Source organism: Takifugu flavidus, chromosome 18 (assembly GCF_003711565.1).
Source record: "Takifugu flavidus isolate HTHZ2018 chromosome 18, ASM371156v2, whole genome shotgun sequence".
Lineage (NCBI taxonomy): Eukaryota > Metazoa > Chordata > Actinopteri > Tetraodontiformes > Tetraodontidae > Takifugu > Takifugu flavidus.
This window is the reverse complement of record NC_079537.1, coordinates 4,152,826-4,170,907: the sequence shown is the minus strand read 5'-3', so window position 1 is coordinate 4,170,907 and position 18,082 is coordinate 4,152,826. Positions and strand designations below refer to the sequence as shown.

The window sequence follows — 18,082 nt, the reverse complement described above, 5'->3', positions numbered from 1 at the left end:
TGCTGCCACAAAGAGGAAACGAGATTTGTCAGAGAGGAAATTCCCACAGCGTGTAGGTGATGGTACAAATGGAGGAATAGTGTACGTGGCACCGTAGGTGGCAGCCATCGAGCTTCATGTCTTAGCCTGAGAGGCTTTTATACACAGAACAGACGAAAAGGGAGTTTTTACTGTCTGATGTCGACGCTTTTAATGAATTGGGCAGATACTTCCTCTAAGGAGGTCCAACCATGAATCAGCGAAGGGCTGATTACAATGAATTTTCCTAACAGGACTGAACACTCATGCATGTCAGTAACAGCGCACACAGCAGAGATTTACTGCCGTCTGAGTTTGTTCTCAACTCGTGCTGGGGGGGGGTTCCCCTTCACAGAACCTCTGACACAGAACTGGAACCCAAACTGTCTGAATGAGGTCAAAGTTTGCTCAAAACCTCACAAACGGGATAAACAATGGATTTGTTGTTTGATGCTGGTGTATTAGCTGCAGAGGGCCGCGCTCCTGCGCCTCACTCGGGATCACAGACCCCTCGTTTCCTGGTGATTTGACAGTGTAATTCGCTTCCGTTACCGTGCTTCTGGCTACATTCTTTATTCAATACCACATGTGATCGGGCAGATAGCAGCAGGGCGGACCCGCAGCAGCGGCCCACTCGCATAGGAAGAAACTTCTGCTTTTGTGGCCCGTGACTCATTTCTTCAAGATTTCTAGTAAGTAAAAAAGTCTTGTCGCACGTCTCTGAGTTCCAGAGATGTGAACACGTGTGTCTGGCTGTTCCGAGCACGGCTGGGAGGGGGGGTCTTCACCCCCAGGCAAGATGTTTCCCTTCTGGATGTCGGTTCTGTGGGTTCTGCTGCGTCTCCCCAGCTTCTCTGAGTCCGACCGCTGTCCCATCAGCCTCCACGGTGAGTCTGTGTTGCTCAGCAGAGCTGATATTTTCCTCTTATCTGATCTGAGTAACAACTGGACCCCAAATAATCCATCTGGGGTTTCTTTCTTTTGTTGGTGTTTTTAATTTATTGTATTTTACAACATATGAGATTTTACATTAAGGACAGCTGTATTTCTTTTTACATTTTAACTGGAGAAATTCATTTTCACGTCCAGATGATGATGTAAAGTGGTGGAATTGGTATCTTTGGTATGTTTTACATGCTCCTGTTCCGTTATTTAGGTACAGCTTGTGGTGTTTTTACCAAAGAAATAGATTTGGTGTTATCTATTTGGTGAGGATTCGTAAATGTTCAACGGAAGCAAAGCTGGACTGATACGAAAGACTGAGACAAGAGCAGCTCAGAGGGTCACAGTGAGGAAGGGGGGGGGGGGTGTGAAGCCACAATAAGCAACAGTTAAACAAGGTTAACACTGGTTTTAAGATCAAAAACTTAAATACACACATTGGTGATCATATTGATAATTAGCTGTATCGTTTTCTGTTGATCACTGTTTGCTTCTTCACTGGCTCCTCCCATTTTACATTAATATTTACTTAATTATCATTCCTCAACATTAAAGGATCACCACTTCTGCTGTTCTGGCCTCCACCACTCCCACCTTCCGTTTCACACTCTCTGGTGTTTTAGAGGTTCCTTTTTTTTAGTCCGTGAGTCTCACACTGTCCAGTATACCAAGACCATATTAATTACTTTTGTTTAAGAAACATAACTTGAATCGATTTTTCAGACGTGTAGCTGCGTGTGCGTGCACAGTCTCCTCATGACAGCAAAGTTCTGGATTCTGTTCCAGCTGCTGCCTGTGTTGCTTTTCTCCAGTTGGTCGATTAGATCGATTGGAGATTTTAGGTTTCTTAGAAACGTGCACGTGCGCGTGTGTGTCTGGGTGTGAATGCATTTTCCGTTTACGCGCGTCCGCTCTTGTGTTGTTCTCAGAATCCTCGTCTCCGTTGCTGGACTCCCTGCTGTGTTACAACAACTACAAATCGTACGTGCACTGCCAGTGGCGCGAGCCCACGAACATGTCGGTGAAGCTCTGGTTCAAGATGAACAAAAGCAGGTGATGACAGCAGTGGGAGGGGTGACGAGCCTGGTGGGGGTCGCTCCACGTCTCACGGTTGTGTTGGTGTCCCAGCAGGACCCAGTGTGTAGAATACAGCACCCCCAAGTGGAACACCAGCGAGCCCGGGATCGCCCAGTGTCGATACCAAACAAATGTTTTTGCCATCGGCATCACGCACACCGTCCTCTTCCTGGAGGAGGGGACAGAGCAGCTCTGCCAGCAGAAGCCTGTAAAACTCTCTCAGCACTGTAAGACCATCAATCACTGACCGACGCCGAGAGAAACCCTGTTTTATGGTCCTCACGCTGCTCCTTGTGTTGTACAGTGAGAACACGGCCGCCGGTCAATCTGTCCACCCACGAGGACGAAGACGGAGGCTGCCGGGTCAGCTGGTCCGAGCCTTACCCCCGTTTGTCCTCCCTGAACGAGGACGTTGCGTATCAGCTCGGCTACAGAAGAGACGAGGGGGACGCGTGGACGGTTAGCATCTGACCTAATCTGAACTTAGACTTCCGAACGCGAGGACATGATGTTATCTGGTGTTACCTCAGTTTTCGTTACTTGTCCCTTTAAACTCCATTTGAAAGTTATCTAATATGGGTTCTTAACTCAGCTGAAATCTTATCGCTGCACTGTTAAAGCCAACAGTTTTTTTTAACTTCTTGATACTAGCTAAATAAGGCTATTTCAGTTTTACTTTGCGGTTGTTCTCTCTACAGACCAAGAATGTCAGTAACACTAGCATGAGGCTAGAGAAGCAACTGTTGCTTCAGGGTTGCAGGTTCCAAACCAGAGTGAGGGCCCGGGTCAGCGTGGGGCAGTGGAGCGACTGGACCCCAGTGGGTTCAGAGGAGACAGAAAAAGGTGACAAATTAGCTTCAATTCGAAGTTTTGTTATTAACAGAAATAACAATACAGACAGGAATCAGCTACTGGATCTGACCCGTTTTTGTCTCCAGATGTAGGCAGGTGGCGCCCCCCCAGCCTGCACTGTGTGCTGGTTATGGAGAAGGAGGTGAAGTGTAGCTGGGAGGTCAGCGCCGACGTTTCTCAGGTCGTTACCCACCAGCTGCTCTGCCGCCGCAACCGCACCGCTCCGTAAGTCTCCCGGGATGCCGATAATAAAGTCTGCTGGTCGCTCCTTTACTCATCCTTTCCCCCACTCCCCAAAATCCTGCCAGCAGGACCGAGAGATGCTGCGAAAACCACAGCGTAAATTCCGACCCTGGGGGACGGGTGTTGAAACACAGCTGCTCGCTGACTGCAACAGACCCTGGCAACCTGCTCCTGGAGCTGCTGCCAGGACACAGCGCCAAGACTTTCAAGGCAAACAAGCACAGTGAGTGAAAAAAACAAGCCCTCAAATTAAACCACATTCGGCGGCTGATAAAACTGCTGGCACACTGAACGGAGGTGAATGAGTGGCGCCACCTAGGCCATAAACGGTGGTACTGCACTTTAAGTTGTCTGAAGAACCTTTTTATATGAAAATAAAAACATCAAACTGTCAAATATACGATGACCAGGGGCAGCACTTAATGGCTGATAATCTGTTATTTGGGTTCCATTAAATTGTTGTCACATGGTTTTCTGCTGTACAGGCGGCTCCAAACTCCACCAGGACAGAGACATTTCTGTAAATTCTTGAGGCAGCTGAAACAGGAACAAAGTTCATTCCAGTCAGACTTAAAGAGTCACACAGGCGCAGCTCTGCTGGTTTGTCCCTGCTACAGCACATGTTACGTGTTCTTCATCTAACCAGGCCTTACTCTCTCCGTACGCAACACATGAGCTGCACTTTTTCCACAAATTAGCAGCTTTTTTGCACCAATCATCAAATTCTTGGCCATTCACACTGTAGGGGGGTTAAAATGCCTCAGTTTTGGAGGTGCGGTGGAAGCTCGCCCTTAGCTTCACATGCAGACGTCCTGACTGACGTCACATAACCAGCAGTTGCTTCCACGATGCCTCTAAACTGGAATCTTTCCTCGTCCAGTTCGTCCTGACCCACCTGAGCAGCTACGCGTGATGGAGAAAGGCAGCAACTGGGTGGTGACGTGGGTGGAGCCGAACAAGCAGGCAAAGATCCAAGTGTATTATCAGCTGTGTTATTACAGAAAAGACGAAGAGGTGAGAAAACACTTATTCCTGTGAAGCGTCTGAGTGATTCTGAGGAGTTGACGAGTCGTCTTTCTGTACCCCGAAGTGCCAGGACTTCCATAACGTCTCGAAAGGCACCGTGTCTTGGAACATCCTGCAAGCCTCTCTGGTCCCGTCCCAGGTCTACCAGGTCAAGGTCAGGTCCCTCGTCGTCCCCGAAGACGGGGCCATCTACGGGGGGATCCCATCGGAATTGTCTCTTCCTGCCACGTGGACCTCGCATGAAGGTTCCGTCACCCTCCAGAACATTACTGTATTCTTATTTATTGCATTTACTCAACATCAACATCACTTCCTGAGTGCTTTGTTCCCCCGGCAGCCGCCTGGTCGCCCAACACCCTGATCTATTGCTTCATCGCCATGTTTGTGGCCACGATCTTCTACACCATCTATTGCGCCGTCACGGCTTGTCAGAGGTTCGTCCTTTACTCTTTCCTCACGTGGAGATTTCGGCCGCGTGTCATTAACGGCCTCGTTTTGAACGGACAGGAGGGTGATTCTGTGGGTGGACTCGATCCCATCTCCAGGCAAAAGCAAGATCATGTCTGAGATCAAGGTCAGAAAAGCTCCCGGGTTTCACAGGCAGCGCCGTTCTTTTCCAAGTTAAGGTGTTTTTGTGATGTACAGGTGACCGAACGTCGGAGCCAGGCCCTGATGAAGCCGTCCTTCACCAGCAAAGGTCAACACTTTGGCAGCTTGTCGACCTGGTAACCCTTCACGCTTTTCAGCATGGATAACAGTTAACAGATGATGGCAAAATTCCTTTGGATGTGCATATTTGGAGATGGTTCCATTATCTGGAGTCATCAGAAGCAGCCGTCTGTGTTTCTGCGTCTCGTTGCAGCTGCACTGACGTCTACCTTTTGCCAAAGAAGAACATTGAAGAAAATCACTCGCAGGAGGACAGCGGCTGGGAATGCAGCAAACAACCGTTCATCTGTGACCATAGCAACGGGTCTGGCGACTTCATGGGATTCAGCGGCCTGTACATCCTGTGCTGGGTCAGTTTGGTCCAACAGGACGTTTAAATTTGAAGGGATGAAGACGTTCAGGATGAGGTTTAAATGCAAATCTGATTTGATTTGGTTTAGAATGCAAAAATGAGAGAAAGGAGATTTCTCTGCTTTCACACAGAATCAATACCTGTTGAACAAAGTTTCAAAGTTTAATCAAATGCTTCACTGTGACAGGAATCAAAGCTGAACGGCATCAGGGACACACCATCCTCACTAGAAAACCCTGCCGCCCTGAACTTGACCGTGGGTGAACAGGACTACGTGTGCCTGCCCAGCCGCAGTACGAGTGGATCCCCACATCATCATCTTCCTCACTGTGACGTCGGTGCAGCCCCCCCTCAGGAGAACAGTGGGCTGCATCAGTGCCCTCCGGACCCTGGGCAGGTGACCGACGAGGTGCCGGACCTCAGAGAGCCCCCCAGAGAAGCCCCCTGCAGCAGCAGCAGCAGCAGCAGCAGCAGCAGCAGCAGCAGCAGCAGCACCAGCACCAGCACCAGCACCAGCAGCAGCAGCAGCAGCAGCCCCAGCCCCCCAGCTTTTACATGCTGGCCTCCTGGGGTCTCCGTACAGGCCTCAGGCTACTGCCAGCTTCCAACAGGCCACACGTGACCTGGCCGGACCTGTTTGGTCACTCAGGCTGACGTCGTCGTCGTCAGGCAGAGTATTCAGCTTAGCGACTTTTGTGCCTTAAAAGGAACAAACTCTTACCTGCCTGCTCTGTCGTGGCCTGAGAGTGTTTGACCGATAGAGGGCAGTAGTGAGTCGAGGCGGGAGCCTTCAGACTGAACCTCTGTGTCTTTCCAGCTCTAAAGTGTTATTTGGAGAGAATCTAATTGAGCATTTGGCCTCGTCTTTACGGCATCTTTATGATAAACAGCAGGATTATGTAAATTGCATTTTAGGAAAAATATGTAAATTTGCTGGCTGCAGCATTGACCGTGCGCCTGTCTGCATAAAGATGTGTGAGTTAGGACCCTCTCACCAGCATTGCCATGGGACCTGGAAGCACTCAAATATTGTTATGCCCAATATAAAAGGCTGATTTAACTGTTGTGTCGGCGTGTTTGTGGCCCTCAGGGAGCCGAGTGTAGCGCTAAATGTCAGAAGCACATTTCAGACCACAAACTTTGCTGTGCGTGGTGTTATAGGAAAGCAGCTAGTTTAGAAACCGGAGCAGCTTCCAAGATAAAGTAGCAGCAATCGTAAGCTCAGGTGACCCCGCAGAGCTTTCTGCATGGTTTCCTCCATTTTCAAATATTATATTATAAGCAGAAAGACCAAGCCTGGACCTGCACCAGGGGGTTAGCAGTCATTGCAGATTTCTTTTTGCTTCTTTCTTAAAATAAACGACCTTCAGTCAGTTGTTTTTGACAGTCATGCACCCTGACCACCGCACATGAATTATAACTCATCCTAAATCAATAAATAACAGCTTGTACTGGGTTTGTGACTCTTTACTAATGGATTTCAGATACTGATTTAATTTGGACGTCTGGGATAGTGTTTTTTGTAAATCCTCAGTAACAAAGGTCATCTTTGAGGCATCTGAAAGCTTTATTCAGGTACCACTGCGGCCTCCTCACCTGCCTGCTCTGACCTCGACAGGAACTCGACATGAGTTTTTCTTCTGAGCTCCTCCAGTGATGCTCGTTTTGATCAAGTGGGAGTTTAGCCGTGATCAGGTGAGCCGGGAGCACGTTTGCAGCATCATTTTAGCAGAGTAAATTACTGATGATGACTTAGAATTCTGTAAAACCTCCTGATGTTGATGCAGTAGTGAGCCTACGGTATCCTTTAAAGGCCATGTGACTGCACCAAACCTGACGCAGCCGCTAGCGCGCTAGCTGAGGGTGCGGCAATGCTGCAGCAGGATGTGCATGACGCAGAATGCTCCTCTTCCAAAGACACGCTTAAAGAGCGTTAACTGCATTATCAAACTGAAGGTTATTTCTGATGGCCGCTTCTTTCACGGACACAGAACAAGCCTGGGTGCATTTTCTATACCATTAACTATTATTCTGTCACTTCCCTGGTTTTATGTTGTCATCTTTACGACTATAAATGGTCGTCCAGCCAAGATCCAGGTGGAAATGAGGACGTCAAACCCTGCTAATGTCCTTGCAATCAATGAAGGTTCGAGCTGACGCGGCAGCACGACTGCGACCTTTTTTCATCCTCATTATTCTGCTCGGTTATTTCTGCAGCGGCTGGAATTCCAGGCATGCCGATATCAACTTCCTGCGATTTTCACCGCATCTGTGGGTATAACTTCCTGTCCGAAGACGCCGAGGAATGCCGTGACACGGCAGCTGAGGCGCGGCGCCCTGGGAGACGCTGACACGCTCGCCCGGTTTGGCCTCTGTGTTTGACGGGAATCCGGGAATTCTTCACCGGTTTGTTGTTCTGAGCAGAAATCAGGTTTTCACCGACTGACCGAACGAGCCGTGAAGGATTCGTCTTCTCAGAGGAAATAAAGGTGGGGAGATCCCAGGATGGGACGAGATTAGGTAGTGTGAGCTTGTTGACAGGAGATGTGGTCATCGGCGTACAGAGTGTCCTCGTCTCTGCTTGTGCATAACAGGAAAATAAGCGTGCTGTAAGGTGTGGGGAGTGCGTGGCGCCGCACGGATGCTTGACCCTCCTGTTCAAAGGCCTCCTGTTTCCTCACGACTGGACATCAGGGAATCCAGACCAAAACACAAACAGTTGCTCCGAACATTTGTTCCAAGACAGGTTAGGAAGTTTCATGCTTTGTCACCAAGACTGGAGGAGAAGAAGAAAGAAGTGAATCGCAACAGCTCCTTTAGCCGGAGCGAGTCGGCGTATTTTTAAAGGTTTAAAATGAAAAACGCCACGATTAAAAGCAGTATAGTATGTGAAGTCAATAAAGATTGATTTGGTATTCTAAAAATAAATGACATCATGGGTGTACAGGTGATCATCACACACCAGTACGTCAATAGGATTCATTCCAAGGATTTAGTCTTATAGGATTTAGGAAGTCCAGCTTAACTTTACAGCTGTCTGTTAACTGTCAACATGTTAGCCGGCTGCTAGCAACAATAATGTGTTTGCAGTCAGTTTGCTTGGAAATGAAAGAGGAAATGAAATAGCATCACTTCCTGTCTGTACTCCTGCTGTGGACCCCTTGATGTTCTGCACCGGAACCACAATGTCCACTTTGAGCCACAGCTGGCCAAACAGTCTGTTAGCCCTCGCTTTAGCTAATTGATGTCAGCGAGCGTGACCACCCAGACCTCATATAGGCACTGTGGGAAGAATTTGTCGTGCCAATATTGGTTGTAATGGGGCAATAATTAACAGCTATTAATTAAAAAAGGTTTAATGGATGAGCTAAATCGGGGATTATGTGCCCCTGCTCTAGAACTCAGGCTGGAACGAGAGCCTGGGGACGGATACTGTTACAAGCACCTGGTGACCACAAAGTGTGTGTCTGTCCTCCAGTGAACCACAAGAAGTCAGTTTTATTAGTCTTCCTTGTTTTTGGTGTCTCATTACCAGATTACCTCGGCAACCATAGACAGATTCATCAGATGTAGGTTCACCCCCGTCTTCATTGTCTTATTGATCCCATGAATTCGGAACTTTGATCTGCTCCCAGAACATCAGTTTTTCTTTTCCCCTCTGTTGTTCTTTGCTGGTTCAGGAGCCGTGTTTCAGGATTTAAGGAGCCCTTTAAGGTCAAGCAGTCAGCTGAACTATCTTGTGGCTTTAGTCACAGTCCCCTGGTCCCTCAGAGACCCTCCCACATTGTCATGGCGGTTGACCCCCACGTACATTTGAATGAGGGTGAGCGTGCTGGTGTGTGTTTGCCACAGTCAACAAGCCTCGGTCCACGTCCACGGGGGATGGGGAGGAACTGCTTGGACGCGGAAAACCGGGAATCCCACCTCAGTGCTGAATGTAGAGATAGTTTGGTGGTCAGGAACAAGGACAGGAGCACGAGATTGGCGGCACCTTAATTGGAAGAATCCAGAATACACATACGGCGGGAGGGGGGGGGGGGGGTTAAAGGGTGTGAAGCAGATGTTCCTGAGGTCACCTACAGTGCACAAGTTCTTTGTTTTTTTAATAATTTACACTAAATAAAAACAAACCTTGCATGTGTGTGTGTGTGTGTGTGTGGTGTGTGTGTGTGTGTGTGTGTGTGTGTGTGTGTGTGTGTGTGTGCACGTTTCTTGCTGCCATGACAGCAGTTCTTCTTAACATCGAGAATGGAGCTGCCATTTATTTATGCCATATACTTTAATTAACGTAAAATGTCAGCGTGAATGAAATCATTTAGGTGATTGATGCTTGATAGAAAATGTTAGCATGCTAAGATGCTAAACTCAAAGCTGCTGGAAGCCCCAGTTTAGTTATGGTAATCCTTTGGCTTACCTGGTTAGCAATAGCCTGTTAGCAAGCCACAAAGAGTATTTCAACATTCTCAGGATGTAGATTTATCTGTTTATTTTGTGCTTTTTGTTATTTTCTTCATTTTCTGGTGTCTGTATGAAGAAATCTGTACAAACCTTGTAATGCAGTTTAAAAGAGTTCATACTGTATCCAGGCCAAAGACTCTTTATTGGGTGCTAAATGTATTTTTTTTTTTAAGTGTTCTTTAAAAACTCTTGATTCAGATTTGAATGAAAATAGGACTAATTGTTAATTGATCCTTTTAGAAACGCCTCACTTGAACAAATGATACAGTACACAGCACAGACAGCTGGGAAAAAATGTGTTATTGGTACAAGTGTGTATGGTGTTTATGAAGGAGAAAAGGAAAACAGACGTGACATCAGCCCTGTTCCCACGCCATACCATCATACACTGATACATGCACACTTCTCTTTTCCTTTTTTGGGAAATAGAAACTTAAAGTTAAGCACTACAGGAAGTCACAGACATTGTTACATCTCAACCGATGTATCATTAAGACAAATTTATCACTCCCAAGTCGTCAAATAATAGAAATAGTTGAGATGTTTGATGCTGATTATAAAGTTTCTCCCCATAATTTGACTGAAAACAATGAAAAAACCTCTCGACGATGCAGTTCACAGTAATTAAATTCCACGTTTGTTGAGCGTGATCTGATGATATGACCTTTTGTTCTGGCCTAAAAGAATCTTTCTTTCCTTCCTTTCTCGTGTAACAATCAGCACGTCTTCCTGGGAGCCCTGAAGGGACGCCAGAACTGATGAGGCGGGATTATTTAAGGAGTTTGGGAATGTGGCGTCATCGCGTTCACCGAATCAGACAAGCAGAAGGAAATAAATAAATACAGCACAAATGTCAGGCCACAGATGCAACACGATCATCCCTGTTTCAATTAACGCCATTTTTCTTTGCACCTGCGTTCGGATTTTTAAAATGCGAAACTGGAATTTTGCCTGTGTGGCTGCGCGTCCACCTCGTCTTAACGTGATAAATGATATTTCACGCTTTTTTTTTCCACTAAAGGGAGCCTATTTAGCTCAAATTACCGTAGCTTGCTGCCAGCGTAATAGCTAGTTTGGAGTCCAATATCTAGCTAAGCTATATAGCTAAGCTTATTTTAAATAATCACAAAATCGCGATATTGTTGGGATGTTGCTGTCCAGCCCAGCCCCAAAGGAGTCTTTTACGACGGACTTCCGTGACACCACACGTGACTGGATCCCGCTAAAACGAGGTGAAGACGAGGCCACTTTGTTGTCCACTCACGCCCTGAAGATTCCAGTGTTTGTAATCGATTACATGCAGTTAAGTATTGTTAATAACAGACCATCTGAGCTAATACACGTTGTCACACCTCTCTGCCTTAAATCTACATTTTTATGCTACTGACACTGAGCCTTCCTGCGACTTGTAGCCTTATTTTAAAGCACTGCTTATTTGGCCTGAATTGGTTGCTGGTTGAGTCCTCTAGATTGTCCGTCCATCTGTCTCCTGTTAACCGCCAAGATCCGGGTTAAGGGGGGATTCCATCCCCGACCGTCCGTCGCAGGTGGCACACGTAGGTTATCCAAATGCGATACGACTGATCCTTCCCCAACAGGAGTCGGGAACATTTAGGCGGATCGTTGGTAGTCCGGTGGGAACACGGCGTCCACATATCGAGTCTTTCAGCAACAAACTCCATCCAACAGTCCTGACGAAGTCCAAGTGCAGCTTCCCTCTTTTTGATATCATAACAGAGTATTTTCCACAGTCCTACAGTGGCGCAGTGGCCCCCCCACCCCCACGGGACTGTGTTCGCCCCCAGCCATGTCTTTATGACAACAACAGCTTTTTACAAGGTCCTTTTTTGCATTTCTACTCAATTTTCTTCTTACCCTCTTCTTGCCCCACTCAGGTGTAGTTACAGGTTCACCACACAGGCATTAGTAGTGTTACAGAGGAGATCTCACGAGATGAGCAGGTTACTGACAAGTGAATAAATACTTAAAAAGGGGGGAGTCCCGCTGCTTCACCTCCAGATCCACCAGAAGTTCACTTTGTTCCCTGTGAGGAACAAAGAAGTCGTTAAAAGTTACAGAAGGACAAGTCGACTTCCTGGAACCAAACGTTTCCTGTCTCCTCACCTGGGTTTATTTTAGCTCTACATTAGCATTGCTCTCATAGCTGCCTTGCTAATTCGTTTGCGGTTCCTCCTCCTCTTTTTCTTCGGGTGAGCCGGGGGTCTGGGGCCCGCTGGAGGTGATGGTTGCCGTGTCGTTGTCCCTGTTGTTGCTGTTGGAATCAAACCATAAGGTCGATAAGAGGATTTTTTTTTCAACAGCTTTTCAACTTTTATTTACTCGGGTCATAACTGGTAGTGTCTTTTACCTGGTGCTTGTGTTGTTTGCGGATGATGGTGGTGTTTACTCTGCGGGTGACTCTCGGTCTTCTTTCCTTTCTGTCTCTCCTCTCCCTCTTGATTCAGCTGCTTCTGCCTCAGAATCTCTTTCTCTTGGTCTAGTTTCTTGTGTAGGAGAAGAAGTTCTTCCCTCTCCCGCTCCACCTTGTCCTCCTCCTCCTGTTGGACCTCTTCAGGAGTCTCATTGTCTCTCTGTCTCACCCGTTCTCGAGGGTCTGGGTTTGGCTCTTTGGTTGGTTTTAACCAGCTCCTTCCTGCCTCAGTGTGACCAAAACCGGCTTGAGGATTCCTGGTGACATGGTGAGCGAAACCATCCGTGTGGCCTTTTGATAGTTTTTTATCTTCTTGCATTGATGGAGTCATTTTCTCTCCGTCTTCCTCGTCGCCCTGGGTTAGCAGATGCCCATTCTCACTTTCCTCCAGCTCCTTCTTCACCTCACTGCTAACGCGATCCACAGAAGGAACAGTCTTATTATCATCTAGGATTCTACCATCTTTACTCTCTCGATTCTCCAGCGTCCCAGTTTGGTCGTTAGTCCCAGTGGGTCTGGTGGAGTTGTGTGTCCAGTGTGGAGTTAAAAGAACAGCTTCTCCAGTGAGAGACTTATCAGCCCCCGTCTGACTGTACCCATCGACAGGCTGAGTAAAGGTGTCCCCCCTGGTGTTCCAGTGCTGCTCCAACAGATCCTCCAACTGGACCCTCTGGTTGTGCTTCAGCTCGTCCCACTGGTGGAGGTCGTCCTTGCGGTGACCTTTCCCCTGCGTCAGTAAAAGTCAGCATTGAGTTAAACCATCACACCTTTAACCATATGCAAATTAGGTGACTTGCGAAGTCTGACCAGTTCGTGGTCTTGAGCGACCGTCCGGTTTCGGAGGTGAAGGCCGTGCTGCCTGCCGGACGATTTTTTCTTGGGCGTCGGCAGACGCGGTACATCCTGACATCGGCACTCCACGTGGTCGACCACCGACACCACCACTTTAGCATACATGGGTCTTTTGTTGACATACTCGATCTTCATGACCTGGAGGTGTTGAAGAGGTGTCGTAAAGGAGAAGAGCACATCAGCGCTGCTGCGCCTGGTTCCTTACCTGCAAGTGACGGATGTGGGTGGCCACGGGGACACACTGCTGGCTTTTGGTGTTGCAGCATCCAGAGCAACGCTGCACCTCCACACAAGGCGGCCATAACAGGAAGTTAGCGTTGCTGCTGTCCAACATAGCTCTGGTGACCTCCTCCACCTCTGTGCGAACTTTACACAGAGCATGCTGAGCTAGCTGGGCGTCTGCGGGATGAGATGCGACTGGGTGTTAGCGAGGGTGCGTTGGGGGGGGTTAGAGGAGCCCGTGACAAGTGTAACTCACTGAGGCTTCTCGGTACTCTGTGACCTCCTATGGCAGCTTCGTCCTCGTCCTCCTCATCTGAGAGACAGCAATAAATAACATTCATGCAAACATGTGGATGGAGGAACATCACGGGGGAGGGAGTTTGTTCCTTTGCTTGTCTGGGTCAGTTTTATTACTGCTGATATTTGCTGCTCGCAGTTTGGGTCGAGAAGTGGCCTCTAAGTGTCACTGTAGCTTTCAGATTGAGCTGAGAGGCGGGGGAAGAGGTCCAGCCATCTTAATCGTACAGCTAGCATATAAAACAAAATTGTACAGTACCTAAGATCAATTTAGAGCAGCCAATGATCTCCTATTTTTTTGTAAATATAGAAATGGATCCAACTCCAGGGGCGCTACAATTGGCTCCTCCTTGTTGCTACTCAGAGAAACAAGATCATTTTTAAAGTATAACTCTACAGCTGTGTACATTTTGCAGCATAAAAGCTACATTTTTAATCTGAGAGGTGGATTCACTTCTTGCAATCTCTATTCTAACCACTAGATGCCACCAAGTCTCACACAATTTGATACATGATTGCATATTTCTGACATATTATAGTTGGCTTCCCCTCCAGACAGCTTTAAAATGTTAAAGTATTAGAACCTGCAGGTCTTTACCTACGGAGTCAGTGAGCAGCAGCAGCTGGAGATCCTCAATGGAGGAGATGGGAGTGTTCCTAACCAGCTCCACCAGAGCTGCGGGCAGAGGCTCCCCCTGAAACACAACCACACGTGTCGAATCACGGTTGGACACACAGTTATGACCAAAATGAAACAGGCACGGAACACTTTTCTGACCTCATACGGGACTAAAAGAATGCCTATTTTTAAAATTTCCCATGCATCCTATATGAGGCAACACAAGCCTGTTGCAGACAGTTCCTGAGAGGAAATGGAATAAGAATGCATCGCGTCTGCCACAAGTCCTTCAGTCTGGAGTAATGAACAATATGACATCCTTTCTATGAGAAAACAAACGCAAATATAACAGAAACTGTGCGTTCAGACTTTTGTTCACTTCAGTGATGATCTCAGACTCCAAAAATGAAACATCCCATTCTGAGACTGTGATTATCGGATTATGGGTTATAAATTTGTGGCAAAATGACAACGAGCAAGAGACGTGAGCTTATTGATTGGATCTTTCTAAAAACGAATCAGCTCAGAACTGTCGGTTCTCCAGGCTGACCCCAACCATCACCATCAGTCACTAATGGGCAAGACAGCCAGAGGGGGGAGCAGTATTAACTAAAGCAGACACACAATGGTCACTAAGAGCGGGGTGAATGACTATTGGCGTTGTGTCCCCCTCATCTGCTAACATTTAGGGGTCAAAGAAGTCAGGAAGGAGTCAGGAAGTGGGGGAAGGAGTGACACGGGGCCAAGGGAGGTGGATCTCTGAAAAAAGAGGGATAACGTTGAATAAAAGACGGGTTTAAATGGATGAAGATCAGGCGTCAGTCTGGTGGACGTGCTCCATTCGTCAGGTCGCTCAGATCACCTCAAAGAGGACAGATGTTGGAACCCTGAGCGAGCATGAGATCTAAGGCAGCCTGCTGAAAGGATGCGACTGTGGGAGGAACTTCGAAAGTTCTGGAGGCTGAGACGAATCCCACCGGAAAGCAGGTTCCAGCCAAAGGAAGCATCCTGTCCACGACTCTACGCCACCGACTTTCCCCCATTGTTGGTGTGCTGAGGTAGATTTTACAGCTGGGAAATGCCTGGCGGGTTACACGGAGCTCTGGAGAGGAGCCGCCGATGCCCCAGAGGAGTCATCATGATGACTTCTTCCTTCTGCCAGTGGAACAAGCCCGCTCGCTTGATTAATCACGTCTGACGTTAATTATAGTAGGCTTTTGTCCGCTGTCATGGCGACCTGCGCGGCAGGAAATGCTACGTAAACGCTTCATTTCTGATAAACAAAACAGACGGAAACCGTGTGTGGACACATTACGCAGGAACGCCTCCTCCACGCCATGTGTTAGCCAGTCCAATTGAGATCAACGCCGACAGCTTCAGAATCCAGAAAGTTCTGGCCCTGCCGCTTGGATCTTGACATTATCCATGACTTGAGTGAGGAATTCGTAGCAGCGGTTAATTGTTCATAATTAGGGGGTCTAGTTTGTTGCCTCGGTGCTTGCGGAGTCTCACGTGTGGTCAGTACAACTATAGAGACATCAAGTGTGAATCCACACAGCTTTTGTGGTGGGATCAACCCTCTGAACACTGACTCCATCATTTTCAAAGTATCACCTCCAAAGGGGGGATTCCGACTGCACACCTCAAAGGTTTTACAGCTGTCTTCTTCTTAAAAGCACGGCCTGTCAAATTGTCGGTCTTCTTTGGATGTGGCTGCTCCAAAAGCAATAAAATGGGAAGACTTGTGGAGGATGTGAATTTAGGTCCATCCAGTGACTGTCTATAGGTCTGCCTATATGGTAGCTCGTGGATGGTTGTCACACACCTGCTAAATAAACTCTCACATTAAAAGATGCGACTTCACTGGCACGTTTGATAGGACAGAAGTGGAACTGTGCAGGTTGGAATCACCATTTTCCAACAATAGATCCGGATCTTAAAAGGTTTCAATTGCAGCTGTAGCCGTCAGCTTTAGTTGCTTCCAGTCAGTCAGTGTTTGGCTGTTCACCTTTGTTCAAATTCAGTAAAAGAGCTGCCACCAGGTCCAGGTGTCATTTAACATGAACCAGGTTGTGTTTCTCTTTCACAGTTGTAATTCTGACCTCACGTTCATGACTGCTTCTTTCTTTTATGTTAGCATCACACCATTGATTAACAATTAGCTTCCACAGCTACATGTCAATCACGTGTGTTGATGGATTCCCAAACTGATTTTGATCAACATTCTGTGGAAAGCTTGACTACCCTTTAGTCAACAGAGAAATTACGATTAATGAATTGAAATGTGCAGAATTTGGGCAGTTGACGCCAAGTAGGCCAAAGGCAATTTCACAAGCTAATTGGCCTTTACTCTCCGCTTCCCAGAACTGCGATCTAATATGAAATCTGCAGATTGTATTTCACCAAAAGATGATATTTTGTTTGGTTGGTTGGTTGGTTTTTTTTTAAACATAGGCACGGTTCACTTTTCTGCATCTCCACCTTTGGTTTTAGTTTCTTGCTTAATGTCTGACCTCATTAATCCTGCTCATCAATCTGTTTGTATGGTCTGTCACTGTAAGGAGGGGTGTTTTGTTTGTTTGTTGTTTTTGTTTGCTGTTGTTGTTTAATCTTAATATATTTCCATTTCTGTTCAACTGAGAAAACTAAGAAATCCTCCGTTTCCAGACCAATTTCGAGCTCACGTAATGAGCTTTGCTCAACATCTGGACATGAACGCATCACTTCACCCACGTGGAGAATCCAGCTGTGCGCGAGAGCGTGTCAGGACGACCCCCGCGTGTCTGACCCGCGACGAGAACTGCGGCTCGCGGCAGCAGGTGTACGCGCACAACACCGCGCGGGCCGCGACCCCGCTGAGATTAAAGTTTGCTCCACTTGTTGATTTGGTCCCTCTTATTTACATGATCGAAATATGAAGCAGGCGTGACGCGCACTCACCTCTGCGACGCCAAAGCGCGGACACGCCGCCAGCAGCGCGAGCAGCAGCTGTACCCACGAGCTCATGTTGCTGCCCAGCCTCGAGCCAGTTCGACGGACCGGGCATTTATGGAGGCGCGAGGGAGCCTCTTCTCCTCTGCAGGGCGCGCGGCGGAACAGCGGCTCCTTCCCGTCACTGCGCGCTCGCCCGCGGCTCCGTTTACCTGCGCGGTTGCGCCGCAGATGTCCGCAGATAAGAAGGAAAAGAACTCTATAAAATTAACTCCACGGCGGGGAAAGAGCCTTTTTTACCCCCCTTTCTTTTGTGACGTTCAAAAACTTCTCGTTTAGTCCTCCACGTGCGCAAAAGTGCCTTCTCTGCAAAAGGTGCAGGGAGATAACATTGTAATTATTACAGATTAAGACATTTCCAGATAAGGTGAAGCTATCTCCGTGGAAGAGGTGAATAAAGTTGAGATTATTTCCCGAATAAAATGATCACAGGAATCCACCAGATCTTCTCTTTAACCGTAATGCGTCCTTGGAGTCCAGCCTGAAAATCTAATTAAAAAAAAACTTTGCGCATGAGTTTGCCTTCCTCTCCTTCCACGAAGTCTTATCAACGAGCCAAGCTCGGTGTGCCTCAGCCTGGAGCTGCCTGATTACACAGCGCTGCTGCTGTTGGTGCTGCTGGTGCTGCTGGTGCTGCTGTGGGGGGGTGGGGGGGTTCGCTGTCGCTCCGCGCAGCAGTATCTCTCTCCCGCCCCCTGCCTGAAGAATGGGTGATAATCTGCCCACAGAGAGGCCAAATTATACCCGCTGAAGGCTCCTAGTCCGGCGTGAGCAACATTTCCCGAGTCCTGAATCATCTGGCTCCTCTCTGTTGTCATAATGTCACAGCAGGCGAACACAAAGAGCGCCTCAATTATGAGTTATTAATATTAATGACCTGCACACAGCGCAGCAGTGTTTGCGCACCGGACGCTTGTGCACGGATGCGTCTGTAAAAATGAGGAAATATTGTTTTGTTTTTATTTGTTTTTGATTGACAAGTATCAGGGAAAAAAGCGGATGTTTAGTATAAACCGCGCAACAAAAACCACGA

At 47.6% G+C, this 18,082-nt stretch overlaps 2 protein-coding genes across 6 annotated transcripts; one reads left to right on the top strand and one right to left on the bottom strand.

The window, feature by feature from the left end:
- Positions 1–309: 309 nt before the first annotated feature.
- Positions 310–6,635, top strand: csf2rb (colony stimulating factor 2 receptor subunit beta). Of its 4 annotated transcripts, XM_057015016.1 has the most exons (15): positions 310–539; positions 619–905; positions 1,890–2,013; positions 2,089–2,264; positions 2,342–2,496; positions 2,736–2,880; positions 2,976–3,114; positions 3,198–3,355; positions 4,013–4,146; positions 4,223–4,403; positions 4,496–4,592; positions 4,666–4,732; positions 4,804–4,883; positions 5,021–5,177; positions 5,367–6,635. In XM_057015016.1, the coding sequence occupies exons 2-15, from the start codon at positions 818–820 to the stop codon at positions 5,799–5,801; spliced, it is 2,136 nt and encodes a 711-aa protein (XP_056870996.1). In that variant the 5' UTR covers positions 310–539; positions 619–817; the 3' UTR covers positions 5,802–6,635. The 4 variants fall into 4 exon arrangements, with proteins under 4 accessions (XP_056870996.1, XP_056870998.1, XP_056870997.1 ...); XM_057015018.1 differs by having other exon boundaries at positions 313–905; positions 2,092–2,264; XM_057015017.1 differs by having other exon boundaries at positions 319–905; positions 3,201–3,355.
- A 3,281-nt stretch (positions 6,636–9,916) lies between these two features.
- Positions 9,917–17,660, bottom strand: pdgfbb (platelet-derived growth factor beta polypeptide b). 2 transcript variants are annotated; one of them, XM_057014605.1, is made up of 8 exons: positions 16,999–17,660; positions 14,038–14,134; positions 13,399–13,455; positions 13,126–13,319; positions 12,876–13,058; positions 12,006–12,795; positions 11,762–11,909; positions 9,917–11,681 (listed from the first exon to the last, which is right to left on the bottom strand). In XM_057014605.1, exons 1-7 carry the CDS (start codon positions 17,062–17,064, stop codon positions 11,779–11,781), a joined length of 1,518 nt encoding a protein of 505 aa, XP_056870585.1. In that variant the 5' UTR covers positions 17,065–17,660; the 3' UTR covers positions 9,917–11,681; positions 11,762–11,778. The 2 variants fall into 2 exon arrangements, with proteins under 2 accessions (XP_056870585.1, XP_056870587.1); XM_057014607.1 differs by having other exon boundaries at positions 14,042–14,134; positions 16,999–17,045.
- Between the last annotated feature and the right edge of the window lie 422 nt (positions 17,661–18,082).

Bases quoted from the DNA above. Each gene is read 5' to 3' on its own strand.
- csf2rb (XM_057015016.1), top strand. From the start codon at position 818: ATGTTTCCCTTCTGGATGTCGGTTCTGTGGGTTCTGCTGCGTCTCCCC. The intron at 4,404-4,495 runs GTTCCGTCACCC...TTCCCCCGGCAG, and splicing joins CACGTGGACCTCGCATGAAG to CCGCCTGGTCGCCCAACACC. The intron at 4,733-4,803 runs GTCAGAAAAGCT...TGTGATGTACAG, and splicing joins AGATCATGTCTGAGATCAAG to GTGACCGAACGTCGGAGCCA.
- pdgfbb (XM_057014605.1), bottom strand. From the start codon at position 17,064: ATGAGCTCGTGGGTACAGCTGCTGCTCGCGCTGCTGGCGGCGTGTCCG. The intron at 13,456-14,037 runs GTAAAGACCTGC...GCTGTCTCTCAG, and splicing joins GCTGCTCACTGACTCCGTAG to ATGAGGAGGACGAGGACGAA. The intron at 11,910-12,005 runs GTAAAAGACACT...TGATTCCAACAG, and splicing joins GCAAACAACACAAGCACCAG to CAACAACAGGGACAACGACA.